A 24,751-nucleotide genomic window follows, 5' to 3' on the forward strand; every position below is an offset into this window, starting at 1 on the left:
GTCTTCAAGACCGGAAAAGAGAGAGGCCTTTCTAGAATGTGTGAGGGATCTCTCCTCTCTAGGTGTTATCGGACCAGTACCCCGAACAGAAAGTAGTCTAGGGTACTTTTCAAATCTCTTTGTGGTTCCAAAGAAGGAGGGCACGTTCCACCCGATTCTGGACCTAAAGTGTTTAAACAAGTTTGACGGACAGTTCATGACGACAATAGATTTGAAGGGGATGCTTACCTTCATGCACCAATTCACAGGGACCACTTCAAGTTCCTAAGATTTGCGTTTCTGGACCAACACTTCCAGTTTGTGGCCCTTCCTTTCGGTCTGGCGACGGCCCCGAGAGTCTTCATGAAAGCTCTGGGGGCACTTCTTGCAGTGGCCAGATCCAGGGGCATTGCTGTGGCGCCCTATTTGGACGACATCCTAGTCCAGACGCCGTTGTTCAGCCTCGCAGAGGATCATTCGAGGGCTCTTCTTTTATTGCTCCAATCTCACGGTTGGAAAATCAACTCAGGAAAGAGTTCCCTGGTTCCCAGCAACCGGGTGGAGTTCCTGGCTACGATAATAGACTCTATGTCCATGAAAATATTTCTCACAGAGCGACGATGCAGGAAAATTGCGTCCACCTGTCTTGCCCTTCTGTCCTCCTCGAGCCCTTCGGTGTTTCAGTGTATGAAAATGATTGGGCTCATGGTTTCCAGCATAGACGTTATCCCTTTCGCAAGGTTTCATCTCAGACCGCTTCATTTGTGCATGTTGAGACAGTGGAACGGCGATCATTCAGATCTATCACAGCGGATATCCATGGATGCTTGGACCAGGGACTCCCTCTCTTGGTGGATCCAGCCAGAGCATGTGTCCCTGGGGACATCCTTCTTGAGACCGTCCTATGAGATTGTGACCATGGACGCGAGTCTGGCAGGATAGGGAGCTGTTTGAGGTGCCAGAATGGTACAAGGAAAATGGTGTGGTTAACTGGAAAGCAGATTTTCTCAGCAGGCAATCCTTCCATCCGGGGGAATGGTCTCTTCACCCCGAAGTGTTTGTGGAGGTTTGTCTCAGATGGGGAACACTGGAGATAGATCTCATGGAGTCCAGACTCAATTGCAAGCTACCCCGATATGGGTCGAGGTCGAGGGTTCCCCAGGCAGAGCTGATAGATGCCTTAGTGGTGCCTTGGGGATTCAACCTAGCTTACATTTTCCCACCATTACCACTTCTACCTCGTGTAGTGGCACGCATCAAGCAGGAGTGAGCTTCGGCCATCCTGATTGCTCCATCGTGGCTGCAAAGGATGTGGTTTGCGGATCTGGTGGTATGTCATTCTCTCCACCATGGAGGTTAACCTGTCGTAGGTATTTGCTGGAACAGGGTCCCTTTCAATATCAAAATCTCGTTTCTCTGAGGCTGACTGCGTGGAGATTGAACGGTTAGTCTTAGCCAAGAGAGGTTTTTATGAAATTGTGATTGACACTCTAGTTCAGGCAAGAAAGCCAGTCACTCATCGCATCTACCATAAGGTGTGGAGGACTTACTTTTCCTGGTGTGAGAAGCACTGATATCCTTGGCACAAGGCGAAGGTATCCAGCATTTTTTCTTTTCTCCAAGAGGGTTTGGAGAAGGGTCTTACCGCAAGTTCCTTAAAGGGACAGATTTCGGCATTAGCAGATTTTGTTGCACTGGAGACTTCCTGAGTTTCCTGACATTCAATCTTTTGTTCAGGCTCTCTAGAAATAGGCCTGACTTTAGGCAGTCTGCTCCTCCATGGAGCTTAAACTTGGTCCTTAAGGTATTGCAGAGGGTTCTGTTTGAGGCTATGCATTCTATTGACATTAAGATTCTGTCTTAGAAGGTTCTCTTCCTGTTGGCTATTGCATCGGCACGCAGAGTATCTGAGCTGGCTGCCTTGCAATTCGAGCCTCCTTATCTGGTTTTTCATGCGGATAAGGCTGTTCTTCGCACCGGTTTGGGGTTTCTTCCCAAGGTGGTGTCTAACCGTAACATCAATCAGGAAATAATTGTTCCTTCTTTGTGTCCTAACCCTTCTTCTTCCATGGAGAGTTTACTTCATAATCCTGATGTGGTTTGTGCCTTGAAGTGCTATCTTCAGGCTACAAAGCATTTCAGACAGTCTACATCTCTTTTTGTGGTGTATTCAGGGAAGTGCAAGGGGCAGAGGGCCTCTTCTACTTCTTTGTCCTTTTGGTTGAGGAGCTTGATTCGCTTGGCCTATGAGACAGCGGGACATACGCCTCCTCAGAGGATCATGGCTCATTTAACTAGAGCTGTGGCTTGGTCTTGGGCCTTCAAGAATGAGGCCTCTATAGAGCAGATTTTTAAGGCGGCTACCTGGCCCTCCTAACACACTTTTACAAAGTTTTATAAATTTGATATTTTTGCTTCTGCGGAAGCTGTTTTTGGGAGAGGTTTTACAGGCTGTGGTGTTCGCCTTTTTACCCTCCCGGTTTCATTCTATGTCCTCTAATGCTTGGGTATATGTTTTTCCAAAGTATTGAATAAAGCCGTGGACTCTCCTCCTCTTTAGATGGAAAACATAAATTATGCTTAACTGATAATTTTGATTCCATCGTGGGGAGGAGAGTCCAGTGTTCCCGCCCGTAACTCCGGTGGGCGGACCTAAATTTAATTTATCTTCTGGCACCATTTAAACCCTGATATTTCTCCTAATGTTCCTTGTTCCCTGGGCAGGATGACTAGGGGAGTGGGGGAGGTATTTAAGCCTTTGGCTGGGGTGTCTTTGCCTCCTCCTGGTGGCCAGGTTCTTTATTCCCAAAAGCAATGAATGAAGCCGTGGACTCTCCTCCCCACGATGGAAATAAAATCATCAGGTAAGCATAGTTTGTTTTTAGTGTAAAATTCAAATTTAATTGCATTATCTGTTGCATGCAATAAGTTTTAGATTTTAAAAACCCTAAAAAGTTAACTCATCTTAAAAAGAACCACACAAAATCATTCTTTAAAAAGAATTCTAGTTTAAAGTAAAAATCCTCTTTTTTTTTTTATTTCTTTGGAATGTTTTTTTAATAAGTTCCCTTTATTCATTTAACCAGTGCATTGCGAGTCCCATGCAGATTAGGATGTGACTTCTTTATCCGGAATGCCATTGCTACTGCTCTATAGTCTACAGCTTTGTGTGTTTAACCCTATGCAGGGGTAATGGGGCCATTATGGTGGTTAAATGACACACTAATCCAATCAGCAGCGGTAATTGCATGACCCATCTTGATTAGATCAGTGACGGCTTCTATTCGTGACCTGCATGACTTGTGGCTCACAAGTGTTGCTTTAAGTATGGTTTTAATCCTGTTTTTGGAGTTAAAGGACCAGTCAACACATTAGATTTGCATAATCAACAAATGCAAGATAACAAGACAATGCAATAGCACTTTGTTTGAACTTCAAATGATTAGTAGATTTTTTTATAACAAATTTCAAAGTTATGTATATTTCCACTCCCCTTTTACCATGTGATAGCAATCAGCCAATCACAAATGCATATACGTATAGTCTGTGAATTCTTGCACATGCTCAGTAGGATCTGGTGACTCAAAAATTGTAAATATAAAAGACTGTGCACATTTTTTTTAATGGAAGTAAATTGGAAAGTTGTTTAAAATTACATACTGTATCTCAATCATGACAATTTAATTTAACCTGAGTGTCCCTTTAAATACATAATGTTGCTAGTTGTAAAACCAGTTATAACTATCATAGCCCATTAAATACATTGTGAAAAAAGGAACATTTAAAAAAAAAAAAAAATGCAATAGAGCATTTTAATTTTTCTCCATACCCAACTGCTGATTCAGGTTATGGATTTAAATGCTGGTAATTTATTATTTAAAGAGAGATGGAAGTCAATATTATTATTATTATTATTAGGTATTTGTAGAGCGCCAACAGATTCTGCTGCGCTGAAACTTTCAAGCGTGTATAATTAAACAAATTATTTTTACTTCTATTACAAAATTAGGAACATGCATGTGTCTTGAGAACAATATGTATAACATTGTTACAAGCACTGTGTACTAATACATGGGAAGCATGTTCACCTAATATAACCTTTTTCATTCTTAATCGTACAACATCATGAGCACTCAATGGTGTGACCTCTGGAGCTGTGCTGTCATTATTTTTATCCTGTGTGACTAATATACGCATGCTGGATGCACACACAACAATACTTTAACGCTGGCTTTTTCTGGGCAGTCAGGTTGTATATCTATATGATTGACAATACATTTGTTATGCTGTGCTGTAACAAAAATATGAATACAAACATGTTTTTTTATTGTTTGGAGTTTTATTTATAAATCTATTTACAGTGCTAGTTCTAGCAATTAAATGGGTAATTGCAGTTTCACTGTTAAGAGGAAATTGTGATGGGAGAATTTGGGTGGGGGGGGGTCTTAACAGGTTATAGTTAGCTTGTGCCAGAGGGAGGTCTGATAAGGTTTAATTGTGCTGGGCTGGTTTGAAATAGTTAACTTTTAGGGGTTAAAGGATTAATGGCCTGTTGGGCAATTATGCATTAAAACAAATAAATCTACTAACCAATTTTAATGTTAAATTGAAGCAGGATATTAGTCCTAGCTAAGCTATATCAGCTGGACATTCACAGTAACACAGTGCACTGAAATTAGTTTGCTGTTTGGGGCCAACATATACATAGGTAAAGTGCTTGTTTTATGTGTTCTTTGATCTTTTCTATAGACCGAACAGCAAATAATGCAGCTGTAACGCTGTGTAATTATGTATTAGATAATCACATAATATTAATACGTGGGGAAGTAATGACCCACATTAAATGCAGTTAAGCACTTCATTGTGATCCTTGGGCTTGCTAAGAATGTAGTATTATAACTAACATTATGCTGCAGTTATATAAAAATCAGTCTTCAAATAAAAATCTGATAAATAAAAATGAGGATGTAAACCCTTTTTTTCTACTGGAATGTTAAAAATCTGTATCTGTACACTGTCAGTGCACATCTTGAAAATGAAGCTCGTTTTATTTGTGTAAATTATTTGTGTTGTATAGAATAATATATTTGACCAAATAAATCATGATCATATGAAAAATATTGAACCAACTCTCAACTATATTCTGTGATTTACAACTTTTTTTTATCGTCTTTTATTAGTTTCCTTTTAAAGAAATAGGTGTTCTTTCACAAATTAACTTGACAGTACCACGATCATAGTTTAGTTAGTGAGAGATTTAGCAATAGGATTTTGATGAAGATTCAACTCTTCCGTTCCTATTCATTTGTACAAAAAATGTTGAAACTACCACAAACATGTGTTGTGTGACTTCATTCCACACACTGACTTATTGTGTTTTTGTTTTTTGTTTCCAAACATCCTTGAAAATATTTAGTCTTAGCAAAACTCTACTGCTATTACTTTGCTATTTGCTGATATTGTAGTGTAAAAATAAAATGTTCTGGTTTTATGTTTAAAGTGAATGTAAAGTTAAATCTAATTGATAAAGTCAAACGATAGAAGTTAAAAAATGAATGACACTTTCATTCATAAAATTGTTAGTATATACTTATCGTCAGAGATATTTAAAATGAAACGCTATACGTTTAAGAGCTGAAGCTCCAGCCCCATTGCACAGACGTCACAGTCCGGGGAAAACGAGGATTAGTTAATTGCAGATGAGTCATCTGTCAATCAATTGCTGAAAATGGCAACCGGAGCTTCAGCTCTTAAAGTGAAGGTCCATTTTGATGAATTAGTGCCCGGTTTTTAATAAACACTGTAATTCATCAAAATTGACATTTCACTGTTTTCTTCAAAAACTTACCTTTTAATCCTGGCAGCCGCTTCAGCACTTCCTCCGTCCGTCGCAAGCCGTCTTTTCGCAGTCCAAAATGACGAATCCGGCTTCCTCCAATCACAGCGTTGCATCAGGCCAAGATTCCCCCGGGTGGGGAAGCTGTCATTGGAGGAAGCCTGGTTCGTCATTTCTGATGTCTGCAGACGCTTCCGACGGCCGGGGGAATCGCTGGAGCGGCATTCAGGATTAAAAGGTTTGAAGAAAACAGTGAAATGTCAATTTCGATGAATTAAAGTGTCCTTGTTTTTAATAGGTTTAGTAAAAACCGGGCACTAATTCATCAAAATGGACCTTCACTTTAAACGTATAGCATTTCATTTGAAATATCTCTGAAGATAAGTATAGTGTCATTCATTTTTTAACTTCTATCGTTTGACTTTATCAATTAGCCTTAACTTTAGATTCAGTTTAACTCCTGCAAATCAATAGATGTCATACAGGGGTGAAAACGTTCATAGTCTACTCAATGTTAAAGAGGAAAAAAAAGTCAATTTTTTTACTTATCTGCTGCAATTTCTTACTCACCTGGCACATATAACATAGCCAACGCCAAGGGCTGTACTTTGAGGTGCTCATCCTATGCCCCTGGCAGCATTCTAAGGCTAAACAGTCTGGGTACACTGTCAGAGTAAAACTGAGTTTGCACCCAGTAACACGGCGGCTAATCGTGCAAACACTGCTAGAGCTTTACCACAGATCCTTATACTTGCAAGGCTGTGCAGAGGACTTATCATCTCATGGCCAATAGCTGTAACTAATCTTCCATTTTATGTATTTAGCAAAAAATATATCAAATAGGTCAAGGCATATTTGCATTTTTATGCTTGTTAAAAGGAAATGCAACAGAAGCACATGACCAGTATTTAATGTATTTAATGCATATGGAGACACGCTGTACACCAACAAAGAACTTAGTGTTTCTCTTGAAAACCATATAAAAGTTTCCAACTTTTTTCAGACATTTTACAGAAAATAATCTCTTCTATGAATGTATATAAAATCGATAAAACTGTACCCGTGAAGAGGGTAATTAGTTAGCTGGTAAGGGTGATAGTATTCTAGTTTTAAGATTACCCTCCAATCCTGACATCTCCTACCTCCCTGATTCTTTCCAAACAGCTCCCCAACCCCCACCCATATTCCAGTTTAAGGGATTTTTTTACCCTCCCACTCCCTGATCCCTTTCAAAGATCTCTCTAACCCTCCCCCATCCCAGTTACCTCCACCATCTTAGGTACTGTTTTAATAGTTTGTTTATAGACTTTTTCCTTAAAATGAGGAGAGTCCACGGCATCATTCCTTACTGTTGGGAAATACTGAACATGGCCACCAGGAGGAGGCAAAGACACGCCAGCCAAAGGCTTAAATACTCCCCCTACGTCCCTCATATCCCAGTCATTTTTTGCCTTTCGTCGAAACCGCAACATGTGGGACTCAGAGTGAGTCATTGGTGTGGCGGTTATTGCTTGAAACGCTCGACTGTTTGCCAAGGGACTGTGATTTTTTGAAGTGTCTGTTTCATCACAGAAGGTTGGCAGAGAAGTGTCAGAAGATTCGGAGTAGTTCCTTAGGAAGGCTTTCACTGCCTGCTTCCATCACTCAAGTCCATATCAGGAGCGATGCTACAAGACTGTCAAACTTGAGAGGCTGTGTTTCTGTTCCATGGCATAGATTCTGGTAAGATCGTTTCATTTTTTACACATATGATAATGCCAGAAGACAGGGTATCAGTGTGGCTCCTTTTATCTGTATGGAATCAAGGGTTAATATCTCCAGAGGGGGATTATTGAACAGTGGGGATTAATATCATAAGTTTATTTGATGCTGCTGCGACGTGTGAGATGGTTTTTTGGGCTCAGGCAGATGTTGGAACGTACAGGTTTTTACTTTTGTTTGGGAGCTGCGCAGCCTGAAAGGCTTGGCGCTTTTTTTTGCTCTTATTGCAGGGGCTATCCTGCATTGCGCACCATGTGACCGAGTGTGGCCACACTTTTTATTTACTCTTTCCTTACCGTGCGGTTTACCGGAGAAGAAGCGATTTTGGCAAATTAATGCTGAAACGCGTAAGACTGTTATCTTACCTACTACTTGAATTTTATTTTTGATGCTGCTCTGCTATATTTTCTATTTTTAATGTTTTTGTACTATGTGTACTTAATAAATTGGACTTTTATCCTTTTTTACATAATTGAGGGTCGAAGCTTTTTTGAAACTTATTTTTTACCTATACGTGAAAGAGTGGTAAGCTCCTTTGTTCCCATTTTTCAGACCCTACCTTGGTTTTGTTACGGATCCCTAAGCCAATATTATAGCATACAGGATATTGCCTAGACGTGGGAGTGTGATTAGGCAATCTGCAGTCGAAGGTTGTATATGGTGAGTGGCTACGGGACTGTGCGTAGGAGTATGCAGCACTGATGAAGTCGGAGAACGCCGGATAAGTGACGTCATCCGGAGGAGCCGGGCACACGAGCTGCGTTTGTAGCGGGAGCAAAGGAGGCTCCAGGAGTGAGCCCGGTTTTGGAAGTCGGTGGAAGAGGATAACGGGAGCAATAAGAGCTCTGTAAAGGCAAGTCCTCTGGATAACCCCGAGAGAACCTTTACCTCGGAGTGGTGAGTTACACAGCGCTGATTATTATATACAATTGAAGAAACTGCATTTAAGCTGTACATACTATATATATATGCATATACGAGCCACTTACCTTTACAACCTATCGAACTTGAGATATATATGCCACAACCCACGAGAATCTTGATATCAAAACATTATATATTTTGGCTAAGATCGACTAAACAGAAATGACTCTTTACTTTGCTTTTTTGAGGTTTTTACTTTTGTTTGGGAGCTGCGCAGCCTGAAAGGCTTGGCGCTTTTTTTTGCTCTTATAGCAGGGGCTATCCTGCATTGCGCACCCTGTGACTGAGTGTGGCCACACTTTTTATTTATTCTTTCCTGACCGTGCGGTTTACCGGAGAAGAAGCGATTTCTCTGTTTGGCCTGGGTCATAGGAGGTGGTGAGTGCCCCAGCCATTGGGGGTATACAGGTGGCATTTTTCCTTATTAATCAATAGACTGCTTTGTAAGCGCAAGCTATGGAGGATTCTGATGCGTTAGAGGGTACTCCCTCTTTACCTAAGTCTTATACCTGTCTATATTGTGAGGAGGCCGCGGTATACCCACCCGTTCAACTATGTTCCACATACCTTAATAAAGTAATCATGTCAAAGAAGGTTAATATGTTTGATACCACTGAGCCATCCACCTCTGAGGAGTCTCTGTTCCGTGAGGTGCGCACCCTACAGTCATCTCCTAATACACATGCAGCCTCCCGTAGCACTCCTGATGCTTCATCTGATGGGGGCCTTTTACTGCTCAGTTACTGCTCCGTTACAAACAGCGGTGTCTGCAACCTTTAGTGTTTTACCTCACCCTGTTAAACGCAAGCAAAATGTCAAATATTGCTATCCTTCCCAGGGGTTATCAACTAGTTTATTGTATTTATCTGATGCAAGATTATCCGATGATGAAGGCACCTCTGATCCTTCAGAGGGCGCTCTTTCTGGGTCTGAATCTGCTGCCTCTAAACCTCTAGCTGCGTTGGAACCATAACCTTTATCTTCCTTTAAGAAATTGTTCCTGGTCCCGGACTCTCAATTGAAGTTGTGGGGTTCCATCCCCAAGGTGGATGGCGCTATCTCCACGCTTGCTAAACGCACTACTATCCCACTTGAGGATAGTTAGTTGTTTAAAGAGCCCATGGATAAAAAGATAGAAACTCTGTTAAGAAAGATGTTTTAACATACCGGATATTTGTTTCAACCGGCAGCGGCTGTTGCTGCAGTTGCTGGAGCGGCCACCTACTGGTGCGACTCCTTATCTGAGTTGATCGAGGTGGAGGGTCTCCTCGACGTGATCCAGGAACGAATTAAGGCCTTAAGGGTGGCTAATTCTTTTATTTGTGATGCTAATTGCTAATTATTCGCCTGAATGCTAAGGCTTCAGGTTTTTCTGTTCAAGCCCGTAGGGCACTCTGGCTGAAGTCCTGGTCTGCGGACATGACTTCTAAGTCCAGACTTCTTTCCCTCCCCTTTAAGGGAAAGATTTTATTTGGTTCAGGCCTGGACTCCATTATCTCCATGGTTACTGGAGTCAAAGGTGCCTTTTTACCACAGGATAAAAAGAACAAGCCTAATAGACAAGGTCCTAATTTTCGTTCCTTTCGTTCTGATAAATCCCAACGTCAGCAACCTTCTGCAAAGCCCGAGCAATCCAAGGGTACTTGGAGCTTAAACTTGGAGCTTAAAGGGATATTCCAGCCAAAATTGGAAACCACATGGGTGCATTTCGGTATGGAACAGAAGCAATTTTGTAATATACATGCATTAGCAAAAATGCTTATAATAAAAGCTATAGCTGTTTCAAAAGTGTATTTAAGTATGCACCGTGCACCAGCATTTTAAACATAGCACTTACTCAGAGAGCCTAAGCTGCTTGTACCATCTGTTAATGACTCAATTTGTTAATTGCTGACCTGATACAAGCCCCAGTTAATGATCTGAGCAGCTGCAATATTTAAAATGTGTGCAGTGACAATATCTAGCTATGCTTCACATGCACGTGCAGCGAAAAATGTCAACACTAAAACAGTGATAACTTTTACTAGAAGAATTTTTGCCAATACATTTATATTGCAAATATGTTTCTATTCAAAGATGTAATTAATCTATGTACATTTATATTTTGACTGGAATGTCCCTTTAAGGTTTTGTAGAGGGTTCTGTTTGAACCAGGGACATAGCTTAATTAAATTTTAATTAAAGCAAAAAAAAGTCCAAAAAAAAAATATTTTCCCCCCATGTAATGCTACGGAGAGGCAGGTACAGGAACGCTTCTCTCCATTTCAGTACATGAGTCAAAGGAAAAGCTGTGCTCCAGCGCCACCTGTGTTCTGTCAATATATTAGCAGCAAAAATTGGGACCAATAGGAGTCACCCCTCTTGATGCCTCCTAGCAAGTCAAGGATATATAGATTAATCAGAAGGAGGATGCAGTGAGCAGGGTCATGTGACACAACTGGAAACTGAGGTAACCTAAGAACAGATGACACCAAGCAGAAGAGTAAAGTAGTATTCTACATCTCTTGTGATTCACGAATTGTGTTCAGACACAGCTCATTAGCAGGGGGGACAGTAAGTGTGCATAACCCAATACTAACAGGAAGTCAAAGGGTCAATTAAAATTTAAATACATAATTTAAAACCCAGAGTTTGAAGTTAAGTGTGCAGTGTCCACATTATTTAAACTAAAGTTTTTGACATTGAATATTGCTAAGCCTCCCTTTTTCATGGTTATTTGATTTAAAGTGATGGTAAACTCTCCCCTTTATAAAATCAGATCTAGAATGTAAGTGCTATTTTAGATGGGGTTTTATTCATCATGTGCAATGAAGATGCGCTATAACTTAGTTATTAATATAGATATGAAATTCAAATACCCCACGTTACACCACCCACTTCAAAAGTCAATCTTCCTTTCAGCTAAATGATTGAATTACTCTCCAATCAATGCTCTAGCTACAATAAAAGTGCCATATGGGGAGAGCGCTGATTGGACAACAATTCAATCTGTTAGCTCACAGAAAATGTTACTTTTGAAGTGGGCGGAGGAGCATGCAGTATTTGAATTTCATATCTATATTAATAACTAAGTTATACTGCATCTTCATTACAGCTAATGAATTAAACTTCATCTAAAATAGCGCTTACATTCCAGATCTGATTTTATAAAGGGGAGAGTTTACCATCACTTTAATTAGGTACAAACTCCATATATGTTATGTCTGTTCAGTCAGAGGATGCAGTATCTATTTTTCTTTTTCTCTGTGTTTTTTAAAGACTGCTGTTAACTTGTAATTCACAAATCAATTGAAAGCTGTTGCATTGTGTTTTTAATATGTGCTGCTTGTATACAAGTTTATATTAATAAAAAGGAGATAATGAGTCATTTAAAAAAATATATGTTATTATTGTAGTTAAATGTTTTTAGAAATAATGACACTGTAAAGTAACTGGTTAAACACATAGTCAAAGGGAGACATTTAAAATTAAACTTTCATGATTGAGGTAGAGCATGCTATTTTAATAGACTTTTCTAGTTATTTATATTTTGAGAATTGGCATCAACTGTTACTGGCCCTATGTCAGCAAATCAAATTAGTTTTTGAAAGGAACATGAGTCATTATTACATTTCCATCATTCAGATAGAAATTGCACAAAAAAATAAATAAATAAACTTTATATTTTACTTTTATTATGTACTTCATAGTTTTGGTATCCTTTGGTGTCCTTTGTTGAAGAGTATACCTAAGTGGGATGTGCATGTGCGTTTCTTGAACACCATATTGCAGCAGCTGTGTTGGCAGTATTTATAACTTGTCCTTTGTGTAAAACTTGTATGGTAAATTATTTCTATTTTTACAATACAGTAGTGAGTAGAGAAGAGATTGTGTATCATTCTAATTGCTTAGTATCTGGCACTGTGCCACAGAATTGTGTGAGTGTGTATGTGAGCAGAGTGTGTGTGGGTGTCAGTGAGCAGAGTATGTGTGCTTTATTCTCCAGGTAATCAATACATTTCCGATGAGCTGGTGCTTTAGTTCAGTGTTTCTCAACAATGGTCCTCAAGTACCCCCAACAGGCCAGGTTTTCATTATAGCGGAATCCGTGCACAGGTGAAGTAATCAGCTGATCAGTAACTCAGTGGTTACTAACTTGCTCTCACCCATCACCTGATTATGTCACCTGTGCACTGGTTCAGCTATCATTTAAACCTGCCCTGTTGGGGGTACTTGCGGCCCTCTGTACACGTGTTTCTCTGGCGTATCATATCTAGTGCCTCACCAGCCTCTGACCTCACTGCACGTCACTGGTTTGAACCTATGCATTCCATAGACATTAGGATTCTGTCCTGGAAGGTTCTCTTCCTGTTGGCTATTGCATCGGCACGCAGAGTATCTGAACTAGCTGCCTTGCAATGTGATCCTCCTTATCTGGTGTTTCATGCGGATAAGGCTGTACTTCGCACTGTGTTGGGGTTTCTCCCCAAGGTGGTGTCTAACCGTAACATCAATCAGGAAAAAGTGGTTCCTTCTTTGTGTCCTAACCCTTCTTCTTCAAAGGAAAGGTTACTTCATAACCTGGATGTGGTTCGGGCCTTGAAGTTCTATCTTTAGGCTACAAAGAATTTGACAGTCTACATCTCTTTTTGTGATGTATTCTGGGAAGCGCAAGGGGCAAAGGGCCTCTGCTACTTTTTTGTCTTTTTGGTTGAGAAGCTTGATTCGCTTGGCTTATGATACAGTGGGACATAAGCCTCCTCAGAGGATCACAGCTCATTCAACTAGAGCTGTGGCTTCGTCTTGGGCCTTCAAGAATGAGGCCTCTCTGGAGCAAATTTGTAAGGCGGCTACCTGGTCCTCCTTACACACTTTTACAAAGTTTTACAAATTTGACGTCTTTGCTTCTGTGGAAGCTGTTTTTGGGAAAAAGGTTTTGCAGGCTGTGGTGCCCTCAGATTAGGGTCCGCCTTTTGCCCTCCTGGTTTCATTCCGTGTCCTCTAGAGCTTCGGTATATGTTCCCAATAGTAATGAATGAAGCTGTGGACTCTCCTCCCCTTTAGATGTAAAACATAAATTATGCTTACCTGATAATTTCATTTCCATCGAGGGGAGGAGAGTCCACGGCTCCCGCCTGTATCTCCGTTGGGCGGCCCTAAATTTATTCATCTTCTAGCTTTTTCCCCCCCCTGATATTTCTCCTACTGTTCCTGGTTCCCTCTGCAGAATGACTGGGGGATGAGGGAAGTGGGGGAGGTATTTAAGCCTTTGGCTGGGGTGTCTTTGCCTCCTCCTGGTGGCCAGGTTCTTAATTCTCAATAGTAATGAATGAAGCCGTGGACTCTCCTCCCCTCGATGGAAATTAAATTATCAGGTAAGCATAATTTATGGGTTTTTTATTATTATTATATGCATAAAATGATGTAGTTGACAATGACTTTTAATTTTAAACGGTAAAATGATTTATAATCATAATAAAATAAACAGTCTGCATTTAAACCCTACCATTCCCTGCACATTAGGATCAAGGCCTATTTGATCCTGCTAGTATATTAAAATAATTTCCATCAATGGCTATTAATATTTTCTGTTACCAGGTACAGCTCTGCTGAATAACACCAATTGCATTTAGCTAAAAGTAGTTAATTATATGATGATTTTCACTGTGCGAGGGCAGACTGCATATTTCTTCAGTTGGTTTATCTCAAGTGCCTTACAAGATCCACTTACAAGCTTTTCATTCTGACCTCTGCTAATCTTTTGTGGCTAATATAAAAATAAGTCCATCACATTGGAAATATATTGAGTTATGTTCTTGAGAGATTTACTTATTTATTCTTCCTGTTCTTGGCATCATTCCTGATTGTTAGCACAAAGCTTGGTTATTGTAGTAGGGACACACACCTGCATGGTATGTATGTAATTTGGATGATTGGTGCCTACCACAGCATAGTTTGCTCTTTATTACCTCATCCTAATACGCAACCGTAAGGGTTGACAATCTACAAATTTATCTCCAGTGCCCATGGTACTTTTCCATCTAAAGAGGAGGAGAGTCAACTGCTTCTCTCATCACTTGTGGGAAATAAGAACCTGGCCACCAGGAGGAGGCAAAGACACATCAGCCAAAGGCCTAAATACCTCCCCCACTTCCCTCATCCCCCAGTCATTCTTTGCCTTTCGTTGCAGGAGGTTGGCAGAGAAGTGTCGGAAGATTCAGAGTAGTCTCTTATGGAGGGTAGTACTCTTCGCAATGGGACTGGAGTTTTAAGTAGTCCTGTCAGCCTCTCAGTGAGAGCATGGGTGAAAGTTAGAGTCCGGAGATGCAGGGGAAGTTCTCCTGCAAAACCATCCCAACTCATATTAACAGCTCCTTAAGCAATCAGCGTTGACAAGTTTCGCTGCCTGTTTTTCTTCTCTCAAGTTCATGTCAGGAGCGATGCTACTAACCTGTTACACTTGAAGGGCCGTGTTCCTGTTCCACGGCGTTGATTCGAGTAAGATTGTTTCATTTTATATATATATGTGATAACGCTAGAAGACAGGGTCAGAGTGTGACTCCTTTTATCTGTACAGAATCTAGGGTAATACCCTCGGAAGGGGGTTATGGAACGGGGGATTTTTATATATATATATATATATATATATATATAATGTTTATTGTGTTTTTTGTTGCACTTGTGTGAGATGAGGCTCTGTCAGTGTGGAACAGTTAGAGAGATTGAGACAGGCTTTTTTGGCGCGCCTCTCGCTCAGTGCAGGGGCTGTCCTGCATGGCACGCCATGTGACCGGGTGTGGCCTCAGTAACTTCCTCTTTCTCGACCTGTGTTCGGAGGAGACGAAAGCTGTTTCTTATAGTCCGGATAATAGGAGGTGGTGAGTGCCCCGGCCATTGGAATATAAAAGTGCCATTTAATCTATAATCAAGTCCGTAATAAAGGTGCAAGCAGTGGAGGACTCTGATATGTTGGAGGATACTCCTTCCTTATCTAAAACTACTACCTGTGTATACTGTGAGGAGGTTAAAAAGAATAAAGTATTTAGTACAACTGAGCCGTCCACCTCTGAGGGTTCTCCGTCCCGCGAGGTGCGTTCCCTACAAGCATCTCCGATTAAACAAGCACAGGGTACTACTAACCCTCCCGCGGGAGGGACCTTTGGCCTCCAAATTTCGCCGATCAATTGCAGACGGCGGTCTCTGCGGCCATAAATGCGATGCCTCGTCCTACTAAGTGCAAGCAGAAGGTCTTTGACTCCGCTGGATATCTCGAACAGATTATCCGCGGTGGAGGACAATTCCGACTTGTTGGAGGATGTCGCTTCTGAGCCGGAATCTGCTACTTCTAGGCCTCTGTCCATGTAGAATTCAGATTTCAAATTTAAAATGGAGCATTTGTGTTTCTGCTGAAGGAAGTGCTTGCTACGCTGGAGGTTCCGGAACCGAAGCTACCGGAGGAACCTTTGATCCCTAAATTGTATAGGGTTTACGAGGACAGGGTAGTGCCCCAGGCCTTCCTGGTTCCTATCAAAATGGCGAACATTATTAAAAATGAATGGGAGAAACTAGGTTCGCACTTTCTCCTTCGTCTTCTTTTTATTTTTTTATTTTTTTTAATTTATTTATCACACAGCAATAAATGATATTTACAGAAATCACATAGAGCATCACACAGGACCTCTAAGGCAACAACAAAGGTTAGCTAATAGCAGCCTTTATATTCCACAATTATTGCATTTTACAGTATATACATAAAAAAAATAAGGGAAAGATCCTTCTTAGCATCCACCCTCTCCATACCCCATCCCCCCTGACCCTCAACCTCACCTCCAGTATTATCCAGCCATATACTGGGTAAATGGCCAGCAAGTACTTGTAATTGAACATATATAGTTTCCCTAAAAGGTTTAACTAGGATAATTTGGGCTGACACTGGAAGCGATAAGATAAGGCTTTTCCAATGTTTAAAAAATAGTGCTAATTCGGGGTCAGTTGGATTTTGTAAGTTACCCTGTTCGAGCAGACATTGAGAGACCATGGCGCTCTTAAGTTCTCTTAGGCTAGGTGCTGATTTAGCCTCCCATGATCTCAAAATTAAATTACGTCCGAGGAATATAATTATATTAATTAATTTGAAATTTCGCAGCGCTCCATTGGGCTTAGTTAAAAAAAAGATTTCCCTCGACTGAAAGTAATAATCCAATTTCAATATTGTATTCATCCAATATAATACTTTAGTCCAGAACTGTTGAATCTTTGGGCAAGCCCGGAAACAGTGTAGCAAATCCGCAGTAGGAGAACTACATCTAGAACAAACCATGCTGGTCTTATACCAGCTAGCTAATCTTGCCGGAGTCAGATATGTCATTAGTGTTTTTTTGATCTGCGTTTTTCTCCATGTAGTTAGTACCCAACTTTGCTCAATTATCTTAAAGGTGTCTATTATATCCTGGCTGTCTATCTCTGGAAAAAATCTAGTCCATTTTGAAACTATATATTCTATTTGTTCTGAAGCAGGCCTTTGGTTAAGAAGAGAGTAAAGAGGGGCTATGGAACATAAGCCCGTTTGATAGACATTGATCCTAATTTGTAGGTATAGAAGTTACCAATCGCTACCATACCTTTGTTTTAATTCAGACATCAAATGTCTAATCTGCAAATAGGCATAAAAATCTCTATTTGAGAGTCCTAACTTGCTTACACAACTCAGAAAAGGATACCGGAGCCAATTCTGAATCTAATATTTGAATAATATATTCCAGTCCTTTTGCCTCGTCTTCTTTTAAGAAGCTTTTCCCCATCCTGGATGCGCAGCTTGAACTGTGGGGAACCGTCTTTAAGGTGGATGGTGCCACCTCCACGCTTGCTAAAAGAACGACCATTCCGCTTAAAGATAGCTCTATTATTCTATTATATCTACAGTCACGGGTGGCAAGGGCGCCTTTTTACCTCAGGAAAAGAATGCCAAACCTAAGGGATCTACTTTTCGTCCCTTTAGGGCAGACAAGTCTCAGCGCCAGCAGCTTTCCGCAAAATCTGAGCAATCCAAGGGATCTTGGAAGCCAGCAAGCTCTTGGAATAAGTCCAAGCAGAACAAGAAGCCCACCAAGTGTACAGTAAGTCAGCATGAAGGGGCGGCCCCCGACCCGTCCTTGGACCAGGTAGGGGGCAGACTATCTCTTTTTGGGGGTCCAGGAGGGGAGACGTTACAGACCCTTGGGTCCTGGAGGTCGTCGCCCAGGGATACAGTATAGGTTTCAAGTCCTATCCACCCAGAGGCAGGTTCCTCCTGTCAAACATCTCTTCAAAACCAGAAAAGAGAGAAGCCTTCCTGGGATTTGTGAGGGATCTCTCGGGGTAATCGTCCCAGTTCCTCATTGTCAGGGTGCCAGGAATCAGACTGAGACGAGAAGTGTAAAAATAATCACACCTTTATTAATAGCAAAAAATAATAAAAAGTCCACAAGTCAAATAACAAGCCAGGAATCAAAACCAGAGCTGGTAGTCAGACGAGCCGAGTCAGGAGCCAAAGCGAATAGTCAGACGAGCCGGAATCAGGAACAAGCCAGGGATTAGGAACCAGGAAGGACGTCAGGCAGCCAGCAATACACAGGAACTCTCACAAACAGGTCTGAGACAACGCAAAGGCAAAGCATACTGAACAGAGGCCCTTTAAATAATAAGTGATGACATCACAATTCTGAGACTGCATCCTGTCTCACATGGATGATGCACACCAGTCTGGCCATAAAAGGAAGTGCAGGAATTGAGCAGCATCCCCCACAATGCACCATAGTCAGGTAGAGGGTTGAGTAAAATGGCTGCCAGCAGCACATGGCAAACACAACAGGGAAAAAACCCTGACACTCATGCAGAAAGAGGTTTGGGGTATTATTCAAACCTTTTTGTGGTCCCAAAGAAGAACATTTCGTCCAATTCTGGACTTAAAGGCCCTAAACAAGTTTTTGTCAGTCCTATCGTTCAAGATGTAGACGATTAGGTCAATTCTGCCTCTGGTTCAAGAGGGGCAATTCATGATGACTATAGACCTGAAGGATGCTTACCTTCATGTTCCAATCCACAAGGATAATTTCCGATTCCTAAGGTTCGCCTTCCTGGACCAGCACTTCCAGTTTGTGGCCCTTCCGTTTGGTCTGGCGACGGCCCCAAAAATCTTTACAGAGGTTCTGGGAGCTCTTCTCGTAGTAGCGAGAGCCAGAGGAATTGCAGTAGCTCCATATCTGGATGATATCCTGGTCCAGGCTCCATCTTACAGTCTGGCGGAGGACCATTTGAGAGCTCTCCTACTTCTACTTTGGTCCCATGGGTGGAAGATAAACAAAGTAGAGAGTTCATTGATCCCCAGCAACAGGGTGGAGTTCCTGGGTACGATAATAGATTCTTCTGCAATGAAGATATTCCTGACAGATCAGAGACGTTGCAAGCTGGCGTCAAACTGTCTAGCCCTGCAGACATCCTCCAGGACATCTGTGGCCAGGTGTATGGAGGTAATCGAGCTCATGCTATCCAGCATAGATGTCATTCCATTCGCCAGGTTTCATCTCAGACCTCTGCAGCTGTGCATGTTGAGACAATGGAACAGCGATCATTCAGACTTGTCGCAACAGATATCTCTGGACTGACCGGTGAGGGAGTCCCTCTCTTGGTGGACCCGACCGGGCCAGTTGTCCCAGGGGACTTCTGTCCTAAAACCATCCTGGGAGGTTATAACCACGGATGCGAGTCTATCAGGTTGGGGAGACGTTTGGGGTGCCAGAAAGGCACAAGGCAGATGGACTCGAGAGGAATCAAGCCTACCTCTGGGGTTGTCCCAATTCATCAGATTCCAGTCGGACAACATCACCTCGGTGGCTTGTATAAACCATGAGGGGGGGACGAGAAGCTCCCTAGCAATGAGGGAAGTATCTCGGATTCTGGAGTATGCAGAGACTCATAATTGTTCGCTCTCAGTGATCCACATTCCTGGGTGTGGACAACTGGGAACCGGATTTTCTGAGCAGACAGACGTTTCATCCAGGGGAAAGGTCTCTCCACCCAGAGATGTTTACGGAGATCTGCAGCAGATGGGGGATGCCGGAAATAGATCTCATGGTGTCCACACTCAATTGCAAGCTACCCAGATTCGGTTCGCGATCCAGGGATCCCCAAGCAGAACTGATAGACGCCTTGGCGGTACCCTGGAACTTCAACCTAATCTACATATTTCCACCGTTGCCTCTTTTACCTCGAGTAGTGGCCCGCATCAAGCAGGCTTTGGCTATTGCTCCATCCTGGCCGCGGAGGACGTAGTTTGCAGATCTAGTAGCGATGTCGTCTAATCCACCGTGGTAGTTACCTTGTTGCAAGGACCTTCTAGTTCAAGGTCCTTTTCTACATAAAGATCTCGACTGCGTGGAGATTGAACGCCTAGTCTTAGCCAAGAGAGCTTTTTCAAAGAAAGTGATCCACACGCTCGTCCTGGCCAGGAAGCCGGTCACTAGACGCATCTACCACAAGGTGTGGAGGACCTACTTGTCCTGGTGTGAGGAACGAGGATACCCTTGGTACAAGGTCAAGGTATCCAGGAATTTTGCCTTTCTCCAGGATGGCCAGGGGACAGATTTCGGCTTTATCGTTACTGTTGCACCATAAGCTCGCGGAGCTTCCTGATATTCAGTCCTTTGTTCAGGCTCTGGTTAGGATTAGACCGGTTTTCAGGAATCCGGCTCCTCCCTGGAGCTTAAACTTGGTGCTTAAGGTCTTGCAGAGGGCTCAGTTTGAGCCTATGCATGCTCTGGATATTAAGATTCTCTCATGGAAGGTCTAGTTGTTATTGGCTATTGCTTCGGCACACAGAGTCTCTGAGTTGGCGGCCTTACAATTTGAGCCTCCTTACTTGGTTTTTCATGCTGACAAAGCTGTTTTGCAAACTGCTTTAGGATTTCTTCCCAAGGTAGTGTTGAGTCGTAACATTAACCAGGAGATAGTGGTTCCTTCCTTGTGTCCCAACCCATCCTCTTCAAAGGAGAGGTTACTTCATAATGTGGATGTGGTTCGGGCCTTGAAGTGTTATCTTCAAGCCATGAAGGAGTTTAGACAGACGTTGTCCTTTATTTGTTGTGTATTCTGGAAGGCGCTGGGGGCAGAGGGCCTCTGCAACTTTTCTATCCTTTTGGTTGAGGCTTATGAGACAGCGGGACACAAGCCTCCTCAGAGGATTACTGCTCACTCGACTAGAGCTGTGGCCTCTTCTTGGGCCTTTAAGAATGAGGCGTCTATGGAGCAGATTTGTAAGGCGGACACCTGGTCATCCTTACATACTTTTGCAAAATGTTACAAATTCAACGTTTTTGCTTTGGTGGAAGCAGCTTTTGGGAGAAAGGTTCTGCAGGCTGTGGTGCCCTCAGTATAGGGTCCACCTCCTTTACCCTCTCGTTTTTTTTCATTCAGTGTCCTCTAGAGCTTGGGTATTCCCACAAGTGATGAATGAAGCAGTGGACTCTCCTCCCCTTTAGATGGAAAACATAAATTATGCTTACCTGATAATTTCATTTAAATTGTGGGGAGGAGAGTCCACCGCACCTGCCCGTTCTCCAGTGGGCGGACCTAAATTTGTTTTTTGTTTCTCTGGCACCATTTATACCCTGATATTTCTCCTACAGTTCCCTTGCTAGATTGCCTGGGGGATGAGGGAAGTGGGGAAGGTATTTAAGCCTTTGGGTGGGGTGTCTTTGCCTCTTCCTGATGGCCAGGTTCTTATTTCTCACAAGTGATTAATGAAGCAGTGGACTCTCCTCCCCACGATGGAAATGAAGTTATCAGGTAAGCATAATTTATGGGGGGTTTTAAATTTGAAGGGGTTTTAATTTTTTTTCTTTTAAATTCATAATATATATCAATAACCGAAGCTTAGTTGCTGCTAAATAACATGGGTTTACATGAAAACATATTTACTAAGGATTAAAATTGCAGCCAATAACACCAAGTTGTTGAGGTAGTCCAAGAGTGACAGCAAATTTGTGGTCCATCGGTTCACTATTCCACCCCCGGTATATATCTCTTTCTTTTGAATGATTATGATGGTACCATTTAAAAGTGTCCAATCTTTTCAAATGAGGGACCATAATGGAATACATCTCTAGTATTGGTAAACCAAATTTTAGCAATCCTGCTAAAACAAAATATTCTCTAAAAATGCCATCTAGATGAGAAGTTCTTAGAAGGGCTGCAACCCTATATGTGCATATACCTGTATATGTACATAACAGAAGTGTCTTGATGAGACCCAGCTTAAAGAAATGCGGAGCAAGTGACTTCCCCATCTACATTTGTTACATAACTGAGCGTTTTCCTTGACATTTAGAGATGGCTTGCAGAGGAATGTAAACGTGCTGTAGAACAAATTTATGTTTCAGACCAAATAACATACTATATAAGGATGTTAAAGTCATATTATGGGTCTTAAGATAGACAACCCTGAATTATAACTAATTGTATGCTCTTTATTAGAGATTTTATTAGAGATTTCCTTTAAAAATAGCAAATATATTTGTACTGTAATTCTTTAATAAATATATAATAAATATATATAATAAATATATAATTATGAATTGTAATTAGGTTTAAATTTACTTTCCACTTTTCCCCCCCACAGTATTTGACTACAGCTATAGAGACTACATTCTGTCGTGGTACGGGGATCTCAGTAAAGATGAAGGTCAGCTCTATCACCTGCTTTCTGATGACTTTTGGGAGCTAGCCAGACAGATGCGGAGCCGGCTTGCTCATGTTGATGTTGTCAGAGTGGTCTGCAATGATGTAGTGAAAAACCTGTTCACACACTTCTGTGATCTCAAGGCTGCAAACACTAGGTAAAAACCAGGAGTTAGTGCCTTCAAGTGTTGTATATCTGTGTGAACCTTTTAGTTTCCAGTACTGTGTATATGACCACCTCCTCAAGAACAGCATAAAACATGTGGCTGAACCTTTAACAAATGCCTAAAAGCTTAGTGTGGTGGAATTAAGTGGCAAGCATACTACTGAGTAAGGATTAGCTGGTGACTTATCTGCTAAATAAAAAAGTAGACTCCTTATCACCTACCTATTACCTGTGTATAAGTTCTTGCAAGGGTACCTACCTTAAACAGAAAATATGGCTTTATATATATATATATATATATATATATATATTCAGTTTTATGGCATCTTCTGTGTGACACCATACCCATGAATTGCCTATAACTATTTGTATTTTTTGTGTCGCAAGCCCCTGGTCATTAGAAATATAGTAGGCAAATATGAACTAAAGTTGCTGGGGCAGGTGATATACCTGATGCCTAGAATAGCACAAAGACTAAATACAACAATGAAAATGGGGGAATATTGCTAGGAGAATACAATATACAGTAGCAATATACAGTAGCAGCGCACATGTTGATTTTAACAGTAATACATTATTTCCATCTTACACGAGGAGAGTCCACAGCTTTTATTCATTACTTGTGGGAATACAGAACCTGGCCACCAGGAGGAGGCAAAGACACCTCAGCCAAAGGCTTAAATACCTCCCACACTCCCCTCATCCCACAGTCATTCTTTGCCTTTCATCACAGGAGGATGGCAGAGAAGTGTCAGAAGATTTCTGAGTAGTCTCTTATGGAGGGTAGTACTCTTCGGAATGGGACTGAAGTTTTAAGTAGTCTTGTCAGCCTCTCAGTGAGAGCATTGACGAATGTTAGGGTCTGGAGATGCAGGGTGAGTCTTTCTGCAAAACCATCCAGACTCGTATTAACAGCTCCTTAAGCAATCAGTGTTGACGAGTTTCACTGCCTTCTTTCTTCACTCAAGTCCATGTCAAGAGCGATGCTACACACTGTCAAAGTCGAGATGCTGTGTTCCTGTTCCACCGCATTGATTCTGGTAAGATCGTTTCATTTTTTATATCTGTAATGATAATGCAAGAAGACAGGGCCACAGTGTGACTCCTTTATCTGTATAGAATCAAGGGTTAATATCTTCGGAAGGTGATTTTTAAACAGGGGGGATATATACATGATTGTTTTTATTGTGTTTTTTGCTGCAACATGTGTGAGATGTGGCTCTGGCAATGTGGAACAGTCAGGTTTTTTTTCCTTTTTTCGGTTCTCCATGTGATTGGGTGTGGCCTCTTCCCTTGCTTTTCCTGACCGTCGGATGCAGGAGACGAAAAATAGTTTCTCTGTGGGCCTGGGTCATAGGAGGTGGTGAGTGCCCGGCCATTGGAAGTATAAAGGTGCCATTTACTGTTTTTCTGTAGTCCTTATTAAAGCGCAAGCTATGGAGAACTCTGATATGTTAGAGGGTACTCCCTCTTTACCTAAATCTAATACCTGTGTTTATTGTGAGGAAGTTTCGGTATACCTGCCTGCTCAACTATGTTCCACATGCCTTGATAAAATAGTGATATCTGAAAGAAATAAGATGTTTAGTACCACTGAGCCGTCCACCTCTGAGGGGTCTCCGTCCCGTGAGGTGCGTTTCCTACATTAATCTCTGATTACACATGTAGCTCCCCAGTGCACTTCTAATCCTCCTGCAGGAGGGGCCACGCTTTCGCCCGATTTTGATGAGCAGTTGCAAACGGCGGTATCTGTGGTCATTAGTGCTTTATCTCGCCCGTCCAAGCACAAGCGAAAGGTTAAACATTGCTATCCTTCCCAGAGGTTATCTACTGCGTTGGATGTATCTGAGACTATATTATCCGCTGATGCTGAGGATTATGATACTTCGGAGGACCCTCTCTCTGGGTCAAAATCTCCGACCTCTAAACCTCCGGCTGAGGAGGAACCAGACTTTAGGTTTAGGATGGAGCACTTACGCTTTTTGTTAAGAGGTGTTAGCGAAGTTACTGGAGGAATCTTCTATTTCTAGGCTTGATAAAGTTTGAGGACAGGGTAGTGCTCCAGAATTTCCCGGTTCCCGTAAAGATGGCAAATATTATTAAGAATGAGTGGGAGAGACTTGGATCGTCTTTCTACCTTTCTTCATTTAAAAAATTGTTCCCGGTTCCAGATGCTCAGCTAGAATTGTAGGGATCTGTCCCTAAAGTGGATGGAGCTTGAGGATGGTTTGTCGTTTAAGGAACCCATGGATAAGAAATTAGAGACCCTGTTAAAAAAAATGTTTTAGCACACAGGGTTCGTTTTTTTAACCTGCAGCCGCGGTTGCAGGAGCCGCTACCTATTGGTGCGACTCTCTGTCAGAAATGATCGAGGTGGAGACTCCCCTTGATGA

At 41.8% G+C, this 24,751-nt stretch overlaps 1 protein-coding gene across 1 annotated transcript in view; it reads left to right on the plus strand.

The window, feature by feature from the left end:
* The window catches only part of SNX25 (sorting nexin 25), a 776,760-nt gene that overhangs the window by 224,472 nt on the left and 527,537 nt on the right, over window positions 1-24,751 (plus strand). The window contains exon 3 of the mRNA XM_053703884.1: window positions 22,134-22,350. Coding sequence (XP_053559859.1) covers window positions 22,134-22,350 — 217 coding nt within the window. The remainder of the gene's footprint in view (window positions 1-22,133; window positions 22,351-24,751) is intronic.

Source organism: Bombina bombina, chromosome 2 (assembly GCF_027579735.1).
Source record: "Bombina bombina isolate aBomBom1 chromosome 2, aBomBom1.pri, whole genome shotgun sequence".
Classification (NCBI taxonomy): Eukaryota; Metazoa; Chordata; class Amphibia; order Anura; family Bombinatoridae; genus Bombina; species Bombina bombina.